The sequence below is a fragment of the Syngnathus floridae genome, chromosome 14 (assembly GCF_059516105.1).
Source record: "Syngnathus floridae isolate MCC-2025c chromosome 14, RoL_Sflo_1.0, whole genome shotgun sequence".
In the NCBI taxonomy this organism is placed as follows: domain Eukaryota; kingdom Metazoa; phylum Chordata; class Actinopteri; order Syngnathiformes; family Syngnathidae; genus Syngnathus; species Syngnathus floridae.
The window spans coordinates 2,229,198-2,249,004 of record NC_142426.1 but is presented as its reverse complement, the minus strand read 5'-3'; the positions used below and the strand labels follow the sequence as shown (position 1 = coordinate 2,249,004).

The 19,807-nt window shown below is 42.1% G+C and overlaps 1 protein-coding gene and 1 long non-coding RNA gene across 4 annotated transcripts in view; one reads left to right on the top strand and one right to left on the bottom strand.

Annotated features, from left to right (window-relative positions):
• Positions 1-19,807, top strand: part of tnr (tenascin R (restrictin, janusin)) — a 70,598-nt gene that overhangs the window by 24,712 nt on the left and 26,079 nt on the right. For 2 of the 3 annotated variants that reach the window (XM_088397483.1, XM_088397486.1), the window contains exons 3-11: positions 1,285-1,336; positions 12,285-12,402; positions 12,644-13,004; positions 13,369-13,469; positions 13,537-13,699; positions 14,336-14,812; positions 17,373-17,492; positions 17,680-17,823; positions 18,487-18,602. In XM_088397483.1, coding sequence (XP_088253609.1) covers positions 12,316-12,402; positions 12,644-13,004; positions 13,369-13,469; positions 13,537-13,699; positions 14,336-14,812; positions 17,373-17,492; positions 17,680-17,823; positions 18,487-18,602 — 1,569 coding nt within the window. In that variant the 5' untranslated portion in view covers positions 1,285-1,336; positions 12,285-12,315. The remainder of the gene's footprint in view (positions 1-1,284; positions 1,337-12,284; positions 12,403-12,643; positions 13,005-13,368; positions 13,470-13,536; positions 13,700-14,335; positions 14,813-17,372; positions 17,493-17,679; positions 17,824-18,486; positions 18,603-19,807) is intronic. The other variant, XM_088397484.1, reaches the window with a different exon arrangement.
• Positions 12,045-14,767, bottom strand: LOC148386956 (uncharacterized). Its single transcript, XR_015862865.1, has 3 exons — positions 14,249-14,767; positions 13,552-13,676; positions 12,045-12,396 (listed from the first exon to the last, which is right to left on the bottom strand). It is a non-coding gene; the product is annotated as an uncharacterized LOC148386956 (long non-coding RNA).

Sequence of the window (19,807 nt, the reverse complement as noted above, 5' to 3'; positions counted from 1 at the left end):
TTTAGAAATATCAGTGGCAAAATGGCCAAAGAAACTTTCCATTATTAGTGTGTCATAGTAGATCATCAGGTGTGCTGCAGGAAATGATCACATTCTGGCTCATTAAAAGCCCAGGCCATTATATACAGATGTATACTGGAAAGGCGTGTGTGCGAGTAAACAAGCAAAATAATTGCAAATTGAGGTCAGTGGAGGTTGCCATATTTTCATTTAATGGCCAACTAAATGTTACTGTTATTGTTTTTTCATTTGTTGGCGCTTGTGGACTACCGATTGTTTCCAGTGTTCCATTAGTGTCATATCTGATATGTAAACACCAAATATTGCATATTCAATTGGAAAATCAATTGTGAATGAGACTCTCAATACAAGTAAAATACTTGCGCATCCCATTCCACACAGTTTTCTTTTTTTTTTTTTGTAACTAATAGCAGTAGTAAAGAAAATAATGAAGTCAATAAGCACTTGTGTAAAGTGCAAAGTCCTATTTATGGATGAATTAAATGTAGTTAATTCTCTAGCGATAACCCTCACCTCACACCAAAATGAATGTACAAAGCACTTTATTATGGCGTTATAAATGATTAGCCAATGAATTAACCATTGAATATTCTGTCAATAGCGTGTCGTTAATTCTTGATGAATTTTGTCTTGAAGCAGTTGAGGCAGAACAAAATGCACTAGATGTGTGACTTACAATAATATATACGTATCGCTTACACTTTATTTGCTCCACCAATGATTCAAAACAGCTTGTGGAAAAATGCTATCGTGATCATATCTGCCATCCAAAGTTGATATAAAACGATTCAATAAATGATGAGATATAGTTACATAAACATCCCTGTTAATTATGATTATAATCTTAATATTTTTAAACAGTCAAACATCACATTGAAGAAAATGTCAAATGAAAACATTTCTTTTCATTTTTCAGGCTATTAACCTTGCACTGTTTATTTCTTTTTTTTCTCGATGGTGTGTGGAGCATCTTTACTTACTTTCCTCAGAAATAGTGTGAAAAAAGAGAAATGTGTGTGTGCTTTTGTATTCCTCGCTTTTTATCTGTCGTGAGATTTTTGCATTTGATTGAGTATAATGCTTTAATGTGCTTACAAGCTGTGTCGAGAAGATAAACATTAGGAGAAAAGCACACTGGATATGTTTTTTTCTAGACGACATACTTGCATTTGTTTTCCTTTTTTGCTCTCTTGTGGGCTAAGACTCATCCCCAAAATAATCCTAACACCTTTGATGTTGTGCTCTCTTTTTTTCTGTCGACAGCCAAACTTGCCTAAGCCAATACCGCAAAAGATTGTCTGTGAGTCTGCTAAAGGTGAGTTTCAATTTCAGATAAACATCACTTTATGACCGGAAAAGCTTTCATTTGAAGTGGATTTTTTTTTTTTTTTTTGGCCCACATTAATTCAAACTACAAACCAGAGCTGATATAACCTGTGGCAATAGCTTGCAGCAGCTTGAACCTTTAGCTGCAGGTAGTTGCAATGCTTTTTAAAAAAGAAAAAATTTATGCCTACTCCTTGAGATAGTGTTACATCTGAGGTTTAAAAAAAAAAAGTCCAAGGCCCCCGAGGCCTCAAAGTAAGATAAGGCTTGGTACTTTTTGGGAAAGGTCACTTTCAGTCACTTGGCAATCTTTACAGCACTTTGGCATTTCATATGAAAGAGAAACAAAATGTGCCTGCTTGTGGAAGTGATACTTTAAGTCATTCATTTTTCACATTTCTTCCCGTTACCCATAGAGAACATAGACTGAATATTTATCATGATTTTTTATGTTTGGGATTGTAAAATGATTTCAATCATTTTTTTTTTTTAAATATTGCAATACACACAGTTATACGACAAAGTAGTTCTACTTCTCCAATTTCTCTTTCCGTCTTTATAATGTTGCAGGGATGCGGTGAATTTAAGGATAAGGTTTGACATTCTTTTAGTCTCCGCCAGTTTCATATGGTGGTTAGCGGCAGACATTGCCCAAGGCAGACAAGTTGCCTGCTCGCAGTTGTCAAGAATTAGCAAACTAAGAACAAAGCAAAGATTGCCCTGTGATCACTTTGCCTTGCAGCATCTTTTGCCATTCTTCTCAGTTTTTTTTTTCGAAACAAAGGTTAAAGATACTAAAGACAGACCTATTTTAGGATGTGAGTTACTCCAATCTCCCGGTGTGGGACTAATAAAGGAATGTCAAATCAAATGAAAGATTTTGATATGTGACCTTCTTATTTCCAGTGTGGCTTTTAGTTTTTCAATGTTCTTTGCTTGCTGCTGCTTGGTATCACTCTGGCTTCTTCATGTTGACTTGGTCTGGATGACTCCATCAATCAATCCTTCTCTATCTTGATGACCAGCACAGTATCGGGTTGACTAGCCAGCACTTGAGCGTGTGTCCCATAAATCTCCAGTATTGCTCTTTCCTTCTCAAGATGCTTTGCTTCAGCCGTGTTCACACTTGCCAAGATTGGTTCCAAGTTTGAATGCTGCTGCTACTATTGTCTGAACCGAGGTCGTCGGCATCAGCAGACAAGGTCATCCTCAGACCCACAATACACTTTGACATTGTTTGCTCGATGAAACTTTTTTTGACTGGAGTGTGAAAAGCTTTTAGTTGACCCCACAAAGAGGAGGGAGGAAGTGCGGCGCTGCTGCATGTTTGCCTTCCTAATGACTTCTCAAAGGAACCCAGCTATTGATTTTTGCAAATGCTTATTGATTTTAAGCTCTGCTTCAAACTGTTTGACGTCCGTCCCAAATCCCGTGACAGCAATGACGTCTTTGTCTGACACGTTGCAATGTGTCTATTTGTTTTGCGCTCAAGCTGGAGTGTTGCTTTGTGTGTTGTTGTTCAAATACGCTTGTAAACCGAAGAAGGCACCAAATTCATTTCTAGGTCAAGGCAGCCCAATGGAGAGACATCGATCTGGCAAATGGAGAGATAACCAGAGGCTATTGGTAAACTCTTTGTTGGCATTGGGGCCAAAGTCACAAGACTTAACTCCCAGTGGTTGTCAGATTGTTACAAGGCTTTCTGCTATCAATCGGCTTATGGCGTTTGCTCGGTGATACTAGTGCAAAGGCTATAATTATTTTGCGGGACTTCATTTAGCATGTTTTAAAATGGGCTGTCCTGCTGCCGACATAACATCTGATCAACAGAATTAAGAGCCGGCCGGAACTCGAAAAAGCCACAACCTGGACTGTGACTTGAAATATTACCTTTACATTTAATTAGATTTTACTTTGAGCCTGAAAAGAATTGGTTCAGCTTTGCAAATTTAAAATGACCATAAGGTCAAACTTGCAAATGATCATCATCATAAACATCAATTTGAGTCGACGATCAATTTTACTAGTGTGTTATGCTCAACCAGTCATTCTTTTAAAAGCCCACATAATGTTTTCATAGCATTTTATTTTTCTCGCTTCGTCGTCTCTGCAAACTCCTTTAATCACAATTTGCCGGCCACAGTTTGCAACTCTTTTTTTTTTTCCCTGTGTGGATTTTGAATAATGCAACGCCGTGTCCTTAGCTTTCACTTGAATTTGTCTGCTCAGCAGAGAAAGCGACAAAGACGACGGGCTCGGTCGGAAAGGGACGGAAACAAAGGCCCGCAAAACAAATGAAAGATAGTTGATGAGAAGGCAGACAAAGACGATAGAGAGAAACCGTTCCAGACACACTGTAGAAAAGGATCATTAGAAGGACTGATTGTACGAGAAAGGGCCACACAGTGCAGCATTTCTACTCTTAGCTTTCCAAAGGATTGTATGTAATGTGATTTGCTTGTGTAATGAGACAAGAAGTCATTTGTACTTTTCAGTGCGGGGTCACTACTTGTCTTGTTGGCTTTCTTTTTTTTTTTTTTTTTTTTTTTTCTGGCGCATTGAACCTACAGTCCAAGCCCATCCTGATTGCTGGAAGGTTGAAGACATTTATTTTTAGCAGCGTGGAACCTGCATAGACAGCACATGATGAATGGCAATGGTCTCGCGTTGTGGCAGCAGCAACCATAACGAGCACGTAAAGCTGTGACGGTCATTTTCTCATTGTGTGCTTTGTGTCTTCAAAAAAAATGACAATAGAAGAACTTTTGTGGATTTTGTTCATCAATTGTCCTTCAGACATGATAGCTTGTAACAGTACCGCAGTAGATTGTTATTTAGTGCTGCTGTGTTTTTGTAATAAGCTCACTTGTGTTGCCCTCAGGCACTTGATCCATTTTTGAACTTTATTGACAGCCCAGATTATTTGGGTGAGTGAAAAGGTCTCATAATCCAATACTACACCAGGGAGCAGATATAATATAATACATTTTGATTTAATGGAGGTAACATGAGGAAGCAATAATATCAGTAGTTTGTTATGTATGTTCATTTTGTTCCCCTGTCAATGGCGTTTTGCATTGCGAGTAAGCATTAAGGTCGTAATATCTTGTCTTTCTTGTAAAGCTGATGTTTTTAATGTGTGGTATTTCACTGTCACTTTCACTCCTGAATTCATCCATCTAAATGTTGTTCGTAAAGGGGCGTCCGTGCTAAGTAGCATCAGTGGTAATTGCTCCTTTCAACCCTTGCCCCTTTTCCTCTTGTTTCTTCCCCAAGAAGAAAACATCAGATGAGCCAATAGAGTTTAATTGCTGTGGTTTTTATGCGGCCCACTGACAAGTAATAGCCACTCAGCACTTCTGGCCACAAGATAGATGCTGGCGAGCTGCTAAGCCACGTGTGGCGGGCGCCGGCCGCGTACACACGCTGGCTTCACAAATGCAGGTGAAAATGGCCAGCTGAATGGTGGCAAGGTTACAGGGAAGAAAAGAAAACATGCGGGATGCTCTGAGATTGTAAACAACATGAACAGTTTGGGTGTCATTTTTCTTCCACTAGTTCACCAGGTTGTTTTAGTTACTTTTCAAGACTTTTACCTTGGGAAACAAGTGCCAAACTAAAGCCATAGAATGGAATGGCTGCTCCAGTATATGTCAAGATGGCCGCTGAACCAAAAAGTCAAAGTCAAAGTCAAAGTCAGCTTTATTGTCAATTTCTCCACATGCCAAAGACACACAAACGTCAAAAAATGGGGGAACATGCAGAAATAGATGAACTTGAGAAGAGCAAAAATTTCCTCACTGCACGGGATGTGTGGCACGAGATATTTACTGGAGAATTTAATTGCTATCCCAGTGATAAGGATTTGTTCATTTTATTACATGAATCCAAAATCTGCCACCATGAAAAAGCAATTACTTGCTTTACTGCCTAACTGTTTGGAGGATCTGGATAGCAACTTCCAGTCATGCACGAGTCCCCCCCCCCATTTAATGTGTTTAATTTGTAATTCGATAGGTGTTTGGTTGCCTGCACAAACGACAAACGAGAGTGGTGTTTTTCCATAATTCCCACTGAGGCTTGCACAGCAGTCACTGGTACCAGGGCGGCCATTTGCCCCGCTTGATGTAGCCAGCCGACATGGAAAAGAGCCCCGGGTGGAAATCGCTTTCCATTACCTGTGACCTCATCTATAAATGATGCGCCCCGCTGATACTATAATTTGATGCGTGTCGTGTATCGACCCGAGCGTTTTATTTCAATATTAAAGCCACGTGGTGCTTTGTAAAAAAACAAAACAGAACGGCTGCCTAAAAATAGAATCATTTCTCCGTTCCCATCACGTAACGTTTGGGTGACGGATGATCCTCAGGAGAGTCTGAAACTTTGCATGGAAAACAATGCAATTTCATTTTCAATGTTGTTTCTTGTCATGCTTTTTGTATTTCCCTCAGCACCCCGCCGGTGCAGTTCCGCACAGTCAGCTTCTCACTATTGATGATATTATTAAAGCGCAATGAATGAGGAAACGCGATCGAGCCGACCGAGAGCTGCCCGGATGCTCCTGAAGGAGATTTGTCTCATTGCGTAACTTGGAATTCAATAGTACCAAAATAACAAATGATCATGTATCAGGTCGTTATCCGTCACCGACGTCCGTGTTTGATGAAGCGGTTCCACGGACGTCAAATAACAGCGTAACAAAGCAAAGTCATCAGGGCACTCTTGACCTGGCAAGCATTATTGGGCAAGATGACAAGGAAGGAGACAAATAGGCACACACGTGCTTGTTAGGAGGAGACATTTGTGCATATTCCAGTTAATTGCTCTATTATTAAAGCAATTTGCCTGCCGCGCTTACTCGTTATGTTTAATAAAGTACCGAGCAACAATAGCCACACAATCATCCGTCTTGGCTTTTCATTCTTCTGAAATTGTGATTTTTCACACCCTTATGGTTTTGTAAATCATCAAAGTAGTAAATGGTTAGATTTGAAAAAATATTGTCACTTTATCTAAAAGCACCACAGCAACAATCTTGATTGGACCCAAGAAGAATGTTTTGTTTTAAATGTTTATTAATACAACTACTACATTTAAACTCCACACAGATTCCCATTCTCATTTGTCGCTCTGTCGAGTCAACCAACATCTCATTTTCAGCCGCTCGCACAAATCAAGTCGTTGCTCTAAGAACGGTGCTGGCATCATTATTTATATTGGCACATTTGGAAAGACAGCCATGTCAGCAAATTAAACGGGTAAACAAACCTTACCTCTGCCCGACCTGTGTCTTTTTTACAAATCTTGTTTTTGTCCTAATTCAAAGCAAATACTTTGCAATTGTTCCAAAGTAAGGAACATGTTTTGTTTATTGTTGATGGCTTTGACAAATACTTTCGATTTGTCTCTCCTCCCAATTCACTTCTACACACTGGATTCACAACTCAACGGCGGCTATATGCCAACTCGACTAAATACCAACAATCTATCATGGCAGATATTTCATATTCCTCCAATTCAATAAGTCAGCGTGATCTATGTAGTGTGTCGGGAGGCTCTGGGACGGAGCAATATGTGTTGCGCTTACCAAGTGGAGGCTTTTAAGATGCATTGTTTTTGTCTTGTTTTGGAGACGCAATGCAACATTTATAACTTTTGCCAATGAGATGCGTTCCATTAAAAAACAACAACGGGAAATAATTTACAGCGTCAATTTGAATGCAAGGGGGAACCGAGTCAATTTGAATTTCTCAGTCAAGGCCATGAGCTCATGTCCATGATTGAGCAAACTGGGCACGGCCATGTTTATTGTGTCTGGGACGCACGCAACAATAACAACATCCGATTGGACAAGAAAAGCCAGCCCACGTCCAGCCTTTTCTCCCTCCCAACACGGGAAACCGTTTGACAATATCTGTAATGTACAATTTAACGGTCTAAAGCATTTAATATGTGCTTTATATGCGCCGCCTTGTTGTGCATTTATCAAGCCCAAGCACATCTAATCAGACAATTAGCGCTCATCTTGGGCTAATTTCCTTGTGCGGATTCATCACCATCAGCGGTCCGCTAATTGGGACGGAATCAATCGTCACCTCGCGAAACATACTCCCTCCCTCTTGCTTGCATGTGCACACACATATGCGGGCGGACGAGTCCATGTGTGTGGGCCCTGAAGTGAAAATCACAAAACAAGCCCCAAATTCTGCCATGTAGGCGCAGGAACAGAGATAGAACAAATTGCATGGCAGCACGAGGGAATGTGAAGAACCTTGACATGTAACACGACAATCTTGTACTCTATATATGTAATAAGTCCACTTTTACACTTGTCTTCCTATTCTAGCGCACACATGGACGTGATCCCTCTGCTGCCAGCTTAGCGTCAGCACAACAATGCTGCATTTGAGCGTTTTGTAGCGAGAACAACATTGGCACCTTGAACTGACATGACAGCAGAGGAAGGAAGGAAGGAAGCCGTTGATGTCAGCTTTCTAATCATGGAGGATTACCGTGTGCGCCTGTGTCACTCTTGATTATGGAACAGGCGCTATGTGGCAAGGAGGGAAAGAAAGACACTCCAGAAAATGAACCAGAAATTTCTTTTGCACACTTGCTTATGTTTATGGGCAACTCCTTCAAGGGAAACTCACTTTTCAGACTAGTTTGCCGGTCATTAGCATTAGAAATGTCACATGGGTTTTTAAATATTACAACTTTATAAATATAAAATAAAGATAATTAAAATATCATTAAAATAGAATCCAAATATTTTATTTGGCATGTTGTTTGCCATTGCGATGCGTGCTAAGGTTAATCGATAAGGTCAAATTTGTTTGCCTTTGTTGTTGGCTGTGCGGTGTGCCTGAAATGGCGGAAGAAGCCATGTTGCTTTCGATTCTGCTTCACTGTGGCTTCATCTTATCTCTGACCGCTTTGAAAGTCATTTTATTATTCAAATATCCATCAAAAACAGACTCTAAATTGATATCACAATGATTTCCTCTCGCCCGAATTGGACTCTGATAGACCTGCGACCTTGATGAGTACAAGCATATGCAAAAACCTGCGACCTTGATGAGTACAAGCATATGCAAAATAGAGAAAACGGAGCAGTCAGCAGGATGTGGTCGACGCCACTACGCGTGTATCATGAGAACAAACTTGTCTGGAAGTTGAATGTTCCTTTTAAAAATCAAAAAATTTATTGAAGCCATTTCCGCAATCCCTGGATAAGATCTCGTCGGCTCTCTTAGGATCCGCTCGCTGAAATAGTTGCAGCAGTATGTCCTCCTGGAGACAGCCTCTCTTGCTAATGAACTGGGCCTATTGTCCATCTCTTGCTCAGCAATCAAGTGATAGCATCACAAGCATGTCTGAGATAACACATTTCAATCTGGGCTCCCTAATATAAAAGCTGCTTCTAGCACGCTTCAATAGGAATTGTCTAAAGCTTTTTTTCTTTGAAGGAGACATTCATCATTTCCACCATTTTAAAACCCTTCCCAGGTGTCTTCATAAGATTACATTAGAAGAGTCAGACTTATGGTCACACTTTTTAAAAGCCATCTGTCTGGGCTGTGGAAGCACGTAAACAAATGAAACCGTACCAAGTTTAGGAGACGGACGGAATCTGTTTTCTTTTTTCGTCACTTGATGCATCCCAGGACCACGGTGGACGCCATCAACAGATGGAATTGTGGAATTGAATCCCCACGTTGAATAGGAACGATTTCAAAGCTGATGGTGGTCATCAAAAGCCAGCGCTTGGAGATGGAAACACAATAGCAAGTGTGCTGTTTGATCCTCAGCACTTGCTTTATCTTTTGCGCACAGCTTATGGCTTGCGCCAGCCTGCCCACCTTTAAACCGTGCTTGAGTGATAGCACAGGTAGGCCAGCCTCACCCACGCACCTTTTGACTGACTCATCATTAAAGCTTCAGGAGAAAGTGTTGTCATTGTGTCCCATAAGCTAGAACCGGCGGCTTTGAAAAAGGAACATAAAAGGCGAGTGAAAAATGGCTTGCCTGAAAGAGAGGGACGAACCAACACGAAGGGAACGGCAATCTCATGAGTCGGCAGCATTGTTTCAACTACTTTTATCTTTGCTTTTTTCTTGTAGGTCGTGCCTGTGTGGAAAAGTGGAGATTGAACTAAAATGCAGGCGGCAAGATTTCAGTCTAGGCTAAGCCCAGCCAGTGATTTATTTCAAATGAAAGAAATGCAAAATGGCATTCATTCAAGGTTCAAAACAAAAGCCACTGAATAGCAAAAAGCCACTGCCTGTTCTGTTCTAAAAATAGCTCTCTAGTAATGAGGCATTGTGATTTTTAGGTAGAAGTGATCAATAAAAAAAAAAAAAAGAAGACTTTCTTACCTTGTTAATTCACTATTAATCGTTATCAGGACTCAAGATAATCAGTGGCGTCATGAAGATGAATATAATTCATTATTCCTAATAACCAATAATTAAAAGTATTTGAGATCAGTAGCTACGAGTTAGCTTTAGGTTTTGAAAAGGTTACATTTTGATTTGATGTCTTGCTCTCGTCCATATACTTGGGCATCTTCATTTTTGTTCTCAAATACTTCAACATTCATTTTGTCCATGCCTTATGAAGGTCTTTCCAGCTCTGACAAGAAAATGACTTAGCTGCAGGCTATGTATTCGTAAAAAATAGAATGGCAGTATCTGAGCACTTAAATGTGTTCAAATAACGACAACAAATTAAACAGCAGCAATCTGCAGCAATAACACATTTAAAGCAATATGGATTGTAGATAAGAACATCTTACTCTTTAGTGCCGTGCCAATTTATAGAAGGTGCTACGGTGAAATGGACCATTTCAAAATGTAATTGAGTGCTTTTCAAAAAATGCGTGCCAGGTAATTAAAGGCTTTTGGCAGCCATTTACAGCTCACTGCTCTCTTTGCGAGATGTCACCCAAAAAAAAAAAACATTCTGCACGTTTTCTTTACTATCTTCCTTCACGGATTGCTGATATCATTTACTTTTCACCAAAAACCTTCTTTTCCGATCTTTGCCCTGGAATTGCCTTGAGAAAGGGTCCTGTGGTTGAGCCCAGTGGCCCTGAAAGCCAAGGCAATTTGCTCAGACGCTTGCTAATAACGGCCCAAGGATCTTGCCAAAAAGAAAGGCGAGCGAGGGCTAAAAGGATGGAGACTGAGCACCAGGATGGGTAATCACCTGTGCTGTGCAACAAAGCCGGTCGCTCTTGGTCTGGCGTTGGTTCATGTTGGGCTGGCAGGTTAATGGGGAGCCAAATGGAGGTTACGGCTCGGCGTCCGTGCCATCGGTAAAGGAGGGATGACGGGGCCCCGCTGTCACAAACCCAATGAATAAAACAAATGGAAAGAAAATTCACTCTCCCCTACTTTCTCGCTGAGTATCAAAGTGAGTGGAAATCAGAATCCTCCCAGTAAGAGAAAAATGAAAAGCCATCAAAGAAATGAAAGCGGCTGATGAGTATGACGCCGGCAGATAATGAAAAATGAAAGTGGCAAAATGAAAGAGCAAAGGGGGAGACGGATGGGCCAACCAACCAAGGTGATTCCAAGAGAGGAAATGGGACAAAATGCTCCATTTAAGCTTCTTCTCATGCTCCTCATGGTGACATCACCAGCCAAGTTTAGATCAAGACGTGGCTGCTTTCTGATTCTGCTTCGAGGCAATCATGACAGATGGTGTGGACGAGACAGATGCTTCCTCCTTTTGATTTGAGACATTGTAAACTGATCTCATCTTGGATCCACTTGGAGCATGTGCCCGATCAAACTATTGTCTCCTGTCCCATGGACAATTTCCTCTGATAAGAAGCGCATCTAACAAAAGATGAGAAGACAGAAGAAGGATCTCTTTTTCTTTTTGACTGTTCAAAATCGATGGCCCGCATCATGAGTTATAGAATCCCACGTTCGGTTCCCACACGCGGGGGTTTGTGTTTCAGCCTACGCGTTTTTTAGCTGTGCATGCCAATTGAGTGGCTTCATGCTGACATTTGTAATTAGCATCAAGATGGGCAGGAGGATTATTACCAACACTTGATATGACACCACTTAGGAGTGTTTGAAACGGCACTACTTTCGGGTTTGTGTTTGTCTCCAGTCCTCGAGAATTAACCGAGCCTGGAGGATGTAGAAACCTCTTGGAGGAAATTGATCTCTAATTGAGCCTCTTTGGGGGTAAATAAAAAAAGATGGCACCAATCTATTGTTCTATTTATAGAAGACTTTATATTCCATTTTCCTGACAATCAAATATTGTGTTTACTACAGGAATTGGCTGATATTAAATAAATCCTATATAAATAATACAATTAAAAAATAGCAATAAAAAAACCCAGCCATGTAATATATAAATATATATACATTTTTTCTAAACCCAGCTATATCTCACTCTACTCGTTCAGTCTGCTCTGGAAGGAGGACCGTGTGCATCTTTTGTTCCGGCATGTTCTCCTCCTCTTCTCTCTTCCCCACTCGGCAGAGAGAGGATTACAGCGGCATGGCTCAAAAGCACGTCTCTCCTGAAATCCTTCTATCAGCTCTCTCCCTGAGCAACACTTCTGTGTTCCTCCGGTGTGGAGAGATCAAATGTCGGTTATTGCTCAGAGAAATACGTTGGTTGCTTCTTAGCTGCTGCTTCAATCCTCAAAAGTTGATCTGTCCCACTTCCTGTTAAAACCAATTATTCCACATCTGATCAAAGGTATTTATTTTCCATTGACTGAAGATAATGCTGGGAGACACGCTTCGTAGGTAGACAGTGTCATCAAGAAATGAAAGTATAGCAGGAATAATCCGTCTATCAACTCTGAATTCATTGCTAATGATTGAAATAAACTCTGGTAAAGTAGAACCCCTGGTTCACTGTGTGTGTGTGTGTGTATGTTTTTATTTCTTCCTCCACAGGTGTGAGTGGACTGCAGACGTTGTTCCCAGCATGCACCTTGCCCCGTCACGCCATGTGTCGGCCACTGTGCCAACACCAGGATGGATCCTGGCTCTTGCTCTTTTTCTACTTCTGCAGGTAATAGATGAAAATCTTTTCTCAAAAATCTCCATATACTGTATTCTCATTACATATATAATCTATTATTATATTTATATATGTAATGTATTTATTTATATATTCATTTATTTATATTTTATATATTTTTAAAAATATTTGTTTTTATATGACATATCAATTTTTCTTTTTAATAGACATTTCATTTTTGAGACAAATTAGTGCATACTGGTTTAGCATAAATTACCCTCTTCCCAAATAGGTTGCTACTTATGCCGCTCCCTCCGGAGACAGCAAACTTGTTCGGACCACTCGAGTAAGGAGACAGATCCCAGATGGGGAAGCATCCTCAGCTTCAGACAACCAGACGATGCAGCAGCAGGAGGAGCAGCAGCAGCAGCAGCAGCAGCAGCAGCAGCAGCAGCAGCAGCAGCAGCAGCAGCAGCAGCAGCAGCAGCAGCAGCAGCAGCAGCAGCAGCAGCAGCAGCAGCAGCAGCAGCAGCAGCAGCAGCAGCAGCAGGAGCAGCAGCAACCTTTTGTCTTTAACCACGTCTACAACATCAATGTACCCATGGAATCGCTCTGCTCTGTCGACCTTGACGCTTCAGCACCACCAGAGGATGGTGAGACTTTCCTATTGATTTTCTGTGGGTGGTGATCGGCTTTTGATTGCACGCTGATGCGAGGGGATGCAAGTTCAAGGCCTGTTTTTCAGTTGTACTTCACCGACCGGGCAGCTCAAAGGGCCAAGGCTGGCTTTCCAAAAATGTTTACTTTTCAGTTGAATATGTTGCTTAAGTGCCCCTCTAAAAGACACCTCTGGCTCCTATTTGAATGTCCAATGTGTCATACATTGAGGTTCATGACTGCAATAGGTCAAATTTTGCTTGTGTTGGACGACATGGAATTTTCTAAATATCATTACCCAAATCATCCTACTCCTAAACATTCCTGTAACAATACACCTTTCAAAAATCTCTTTACAAGGCCCACGTGCTGAGCTTGGATCCAAAGCCCCTGCAGAGGGACCATTGGACCCAGTTGGACCTACAGAGTACACTGAACAGACACTGGATGCAAACAGCCAGGTACTGCCTTATTGTCTAAATATAACAAACAAGAAAAGGGGTAAAAAAAAAAAGGAATCTTTTTCAGATGACGTTCACTCACCGTATCAACATCCCAAAAGCGGCGTGCGGATGTCCGGCAACTATCTCCATCCAACAGCTCGCCACCAGAGTGGAGATGCTGGAGAGGGAGCTTACGATGCTCCGATCTCAGTGTGGATCGGGTTGCTGTCGGGAGAACCAAGCCATTGGTAAGACAGTATGCATAAACGACATAAGTACTACCGTATATGTTGTGCAAATATTCTTAACACACAATGCAAAAAAAAACTAGTATTGAAGTTGCAAACATTGCAGCAACACGTGTAGACAGACAGAATACAGAAATAATCAAAGGCGGCTATATTTTGCCGTCTATGGAAAATGACTGCAGCTCTATGTTCTCATAAAGTACAAGTGCGTTTTGAAGTGGAAAAGGTCATTCTCGCAAATTGACATTGCAAACTGGATTATCTACCACGCCTCGTCAAGTCTGACTAGAATGTCCGGGGGGAGAAAGAAAGACAAAAAGACATATCCTCAGTTCATTACACACTGCATTTTTGGGGGTCAATTAATTGCTCATTGCACCCTGACTTTGAGCATGCGCAGGATGAAAGCCAGAGATTCAAGACCCAAGTCAAATCCAAGATCACCTCAGATAAAAGGCTGCTCGAACTAAAGATCAAAATCAGGACCAAGAGCAAATACATTTTTCACATCCTTTTAGTAGTCTGTGGCGTGGGGCTTGTAATATTTACTCTCGTCTTGAGCCATTGGAAGGTACTGGCTCGCCAAGGATGCCCATACCATCCGCCGCCACACTCAATGTATTGGTCTTTCCCCAGGCCGCTTTGACGACTTCCCAGGATGCAACGGCCACGGCACTTTCAGCCTGGAGCTATGCGGCTGCATATGCGACGAAGGCTGGACGGGCAAAAACTGCTCGGAGCCCCGTTGCCCCGACGACTGCTCCGGCCAGGGCGTGTGCATCGAAGGGGAATGCGTGTGTGACCGAGATTTCGGCGGGGAAAACTGCTCCGAGCCCCGTTGCCCGGCCGACTGCTCGGGCCGCGGCTTGTGCATGGACGGAGAGTGCGTGTGCGAGGACTCCTTCGCCGGGGAGGACTGCATGGTCGGTAGGTGCGTCAACGACTGCTCGGACCAGGGGCAGTGCGTCAACGGGACGTGCCGCTGCCGACCCGGCTATGTTGGGGAGGACTGTTCGTTGGTGTACTGCGCCAACAACTGCAGCAAGAAGGGAATCTGCAAGGAGGGATTCTGCGTGTGCCAGGATGGCTTTGCTGGAGATGACTGCAACTCCGGTAAGTTGATTCTTCAGTCGCTTAACAACGCTCAAAAACTGCTGACGTGATTCTATTTCAACTTGAGTGGAGGCACACTTCCACGGGAAAAACTCTAAATTGCACCACTTGAGGTGTTTGACTTTGGAAGTTCAACTGCAGGTCAACAGCTATGGACATATGTGCATGGTATGTGTGCAGGTAAATGAAAGTGATTTAATCAGAAGGAATTAATTCAACCACCTGGCGTATATGATTAAATTTGACACTCTTTGGCCTATCCATGCTCCGCAACTCCCAGCGATGCATTCGCTTGATAGGATTTGTAGCGGTAATTACAGAAACCAAGCTCTCTCTGCCGTGTTTTTTTTTTTTTTTTTTTTTTTCTTCCGTGCCCGCCTCATTCAAATGCAGGCGGTGGAGTGTGCGAGTCGCCGGACAGCAGAAGGTGTCGAAGCATTCATTTGTCAAACGTCACATTCGCACTAGGAGAGAGGCCTCACGTTAGCCGCCGCTGAGTTGGCCTTGGGAGTCTGGCGCCTTTTTGTCCCATGCACCCCCACGCAAAATATCAGATCCTCCTCTGCCGTTTGGGAGGCGTCCGTTGACCGAATGATGGATGACGACAAACGTGGATGACAGATCGGCGCTACTTGATACATCCTGGCCGGCCTATTTAGTATAGCCAAGTCAGGTGGTCTGAATTGCTGATACATTTGCAATTAGATGTGGAAATAGGATAAGAAACAAAGCAGTCCAATTACCCCAGTCCGGTAGGTTGACAGGCTTAAGTGGAACCCGCTATGAAAAGGTCAAAAAAAGCCAATATGTTTCCGGTGGCCTGTAGCCTCCCATTATGGGGAATAATAACTGCTATTGACTTCAAATGGGATGCTTCAAGCGTGAGATAAGAGGACGTGTATCTTTACATTCGCATCTATCCACCCACAAAGCAGCCATCAACTTGAATCGAGTAGTGCCATTTTATCCCGACAGCAAAAAATATTTCACTCTCATTCGATAAGCTCTCACATTACAGATGGATGGAAGTTGCTATCTTAGGGTCGAATCGGTATTGCGCAATGCCCTCCAACGCTGCTCTGAATGTCTCGATCCAAACATGAAGGTCTTTGAACTACCAAATTCCTCAAAAAGGTCATTCAATTGTGCAAGCAGGCAATAGGGTGGCTGTGTTTTATTATTTTTTATGAACCTTACCCTAAGAATGTCTTAAGGTGTCCAATGTCCCCCCCCGAAGGAGAGTCCTAATGATTTACTGACCTTTGTCAGTACACCATCAAGATTTTAGTTTTGTCTAATCTGTTTGATGGAATGTTGATGACATCTAATGAGGCTTTAAGACTCACCTTCAGATGGCTGCCGCAAGCCTGTATAACATAAGTGTCAAACTCAAGGCTCGGGGGCCACATACGGTCCACCACATCATTTGATGTGGCTCGCAAAGACACATTTTGTATCAACTTTGTGTCATTACTAAAATTCACTTTTTAAAAAATAGAGATTTGCTAGCAATTTTTATGACCATTCATCATTTTAAACTATGTGAATTTTTTTTTACTAGTCTCTGATTTCAAAAGGAATTATTTAACATTTTAAATTTCAATAAACAAGGTTGTGTTTTGTCAGGGTCAAACGCAACAATCTAGAGCAGCTTTCAATCTTTTCTAAATTCACACGAAATCCCCAATTCAGATGTTACGCCTCTTGCATATCCTGTGAACCTTTTCATTGCATCATTTTTACAGATTTGTACTTGAATCCATCATGTACATATGTGGCCTCGTCTTCAAACCGTAACATGCAGTCTTATCGTCATCAAATTATTTTCATGTCTGTGCATTTGGCTGAATGATATTGCTTTCATTTAAGGGATGAAAGATATAAATGTCACTGAGTCAGTGACTCAGGAGACCCCCCCCCCCCCCCTAAGCCCCCCCCATCCGTGCAGATTGACTGCTACAAAGTGACTCATATGCTAAACAGCCTGTGGCCATCTGTCAAGGGGGAGCTGAAAAGGCCACTAAAGTATCCAAAGGCTCCCTGTGGAGAATTCAGCACTGTGAAAAGTAAAGTCTAATATCACAGGACACAGCCATGATGAGGAGGAGGAGATTTGCTCTTCCGTCTTGCTTTCGTATCTCCTGTCTGAGCGAGCATCCTTCTGCTCATTGGTGTTTCTTCTCCACCTTGCCTTTCATTTCACTCTCATTGTTTTTGGCCCAACCAACTGTAAACAGTCTTGTTTATGCAGGCGCATTAAAATTCAACAGCACCTCTGGGCGCATGACTTGACTTGAGTGTTGTCACTTCAACCTGGATGGACCGTGCTGTGCCTTTCGTGCTTGTGGTTGTTCATTTACTTTTCGGAGGCGCAAAGCTTGTGAATAAAAAAAATAAATAGAAAAATCTGCAGATTGTAGTCGAAGCTGTGATCTGCGCACACTCGTGTCCAAAAACCTCTAAAGTGACACATGCTGGCGGGCTAACAAAATGATTTAAGCGGTTGTAGAATGCGTAAGCTTGGTTAAACTCATGATATCTTTTCTGCCAATCGCAACAGTGGCACCTGCCATGAACCTGAAAGTCCGAGGAGTAACAGATAGGGATCTGGAACTGGAGTGGGAAGGTTCGGTGGTCCTGACTGATTTTCTTGTGACCTACACACCAAGCAGCCCGGGAGGTGAGTCTATAGATGGGCTTTAATGTCAAAGCGCACTGGACAACTACCAAAAAAAAAACCAAATCAGTTAACAATAAGCTTCTAAATAATGAAACAGATCAACCTTGTGTGTGTGTGTGTGTGTGTGTGTGTGTGTGTGTGTGTGTGTGTGTGTGTGTGTGTGTGTGTGTGTGTTTTCATCTCTCAGGTGTCCAACTGGAAATCCGGCTCCCTGGGAATAGCACATCCTGCACTATCTCCGAGCTGAATGCCGGCATGGAGTACAACATCAATGTGTTTGCCGTCATTAATAACAGCATCAGTGTTCCTGCCACCATTACTGTCGCAACCTGTAAGTGTGTCACCATGTTTTATTCATCTTCATATTGAATGCATAAAGATAAAAAAGATGCTATGCACCCGAATGAGAATGTCACCTGCTCCTCCGTGCCACTTGGTTTTGTAATAAAATACAGACAGACATTTATTATTATTTTTTTTTATAGTACAGTATTTTCCATCCACATTTATAGCAGTCGCCTACTTTATAAATACGTAATGGACAACGCAAAACGTCTGCAATATTTTCGCATCAAAATGCTATGGTATTGATTTTTATTATTTATGATGCTACCTGCGGTCTCTTCTACTGTAAAACCTCTTGCAAGGCAACTGTTCAACTGTATTTGTACTTTTATGATTGTTTTACTATTATTTTCTGTCCTCTAATGTGTACTGTTCCATTTTACGGTCCCTTCAAAATAATCCCTCCAGCAGCTATTAAAAGGTATTATTGGAGAGCTTCACTAAGCTATAAAGTGGAATGTGATTTGGAAATGTGAGGCTAGGAAAGGTTTGAGACTCAATGAACAGATAAATAAATGCATGAGAGAAAAGTTCAACATTGGACACCTTCAGCATGCGACGGATGGACGGACGGACAGATGGATGGATGTGATTTATGGGCCGTGCGAGGTAGCGAAGGAAAATAATCCGTCTCTCATTTCTACACCAGATCTCTCCAATCCAGCTGGTTTAGTCTTCAAATCCATCACTGAGACGTCAGTCGAGGTCCAGTGGCAACCTTCCTACTATTCCTTTGACGGCTGGGAGATCAGCTTCATCCCCAAGGTGCTGTACTACCACTTGCAGTCTATGAAAGATGAAGTTTGTTACAACTGCTAGCAAGAGTCGAACGTTGTTGTCATGATTATGAATGTCATATTTTGAATGAAACACTATGACATCCACCAAAATCGGGTTACACCGACTACACCCGCTTTTAGCTGGTCTAAGCATGAGGGTGCTTTCTACGCATGTAGTGTAAAACCAACCGGCGCTAGTCTTTAGCCAGCAAACGAAGAATGGGCTTTTGTTTCAAATGGTATTTTCTGGATGTGGATATTCCACCTTAGTTTCAGCAAATCTGGAGCCCAAGGTAATGGGCGGGGATGTGCCTGCTGAGATGTGTTATGAGGTCGCCTGCGAGTGCTTGTATTGGTTGTTTTTCTTTGGGCGCGGTGGTTTCTAAACAATCAAATTAGAGGTACAGATATCCAGACGTATAGATCATTTGAACAAATCTGGTAAGTCTCCCTCTATTTGTTGTCCTTGTGACCATAAAAAAGATAACTATATTCATAAGGTACTTTGAGATTTGGGGTAAATTAAACAAAATGGATGGAGTGTTGTATCCGCATGGTCGAATCAAATTTGGCAATACATCACTTTTGCACCGTTCAAAGTCTGTTTTGAATTAGACTCCCGGATTGTGGGAATCATATTGGCTGTTAAAAGGATGATCCGGCAAAGCCATTTAAGAGCATAACTTTTTGTTAAGGCACAATCAGACTGGGTCCAAAGGCAGTAATCAAAAACCTTTCTCCTTCTAAATCTGGCGGTAAACTCGGGTACTCTGGGCCCTTTAATCTCAGCCCTCTCACAGTAATTGGTTTTCTCCTTTAAGGTCTCCTACGGGGGAGATGTGCTTTGGTTTGATCGGTGTCCCAGACTTAAATCTGACAATAGGTTCCTTTTTTTTGGAGGTTTCCTTTCAAGTGTAGAAAGTAACAAAAAAAAAAAAAAAAAACCTGTTCCTCCAAATTTGATCTCCTAGCTTTTAGGAGCCCTATAGTGTACTTTCTCCCCATACGATCCTTCATGATGCTGCCCTCTCTCTCTCTCTCTCTCTCTCTCTCTCTCTCTCTCTCTCTCTCTCTCTCTCTCTCTCTCTCTCTCTCTCTCTCTCTCTCTCTCTCTCTCTCTCTCTCTCACTCTTCTCTCTCTCTCTCTCTCTCTCTCTCTCTCTCTCTCTCTCTCTCTCTCTCTCTCTCTCT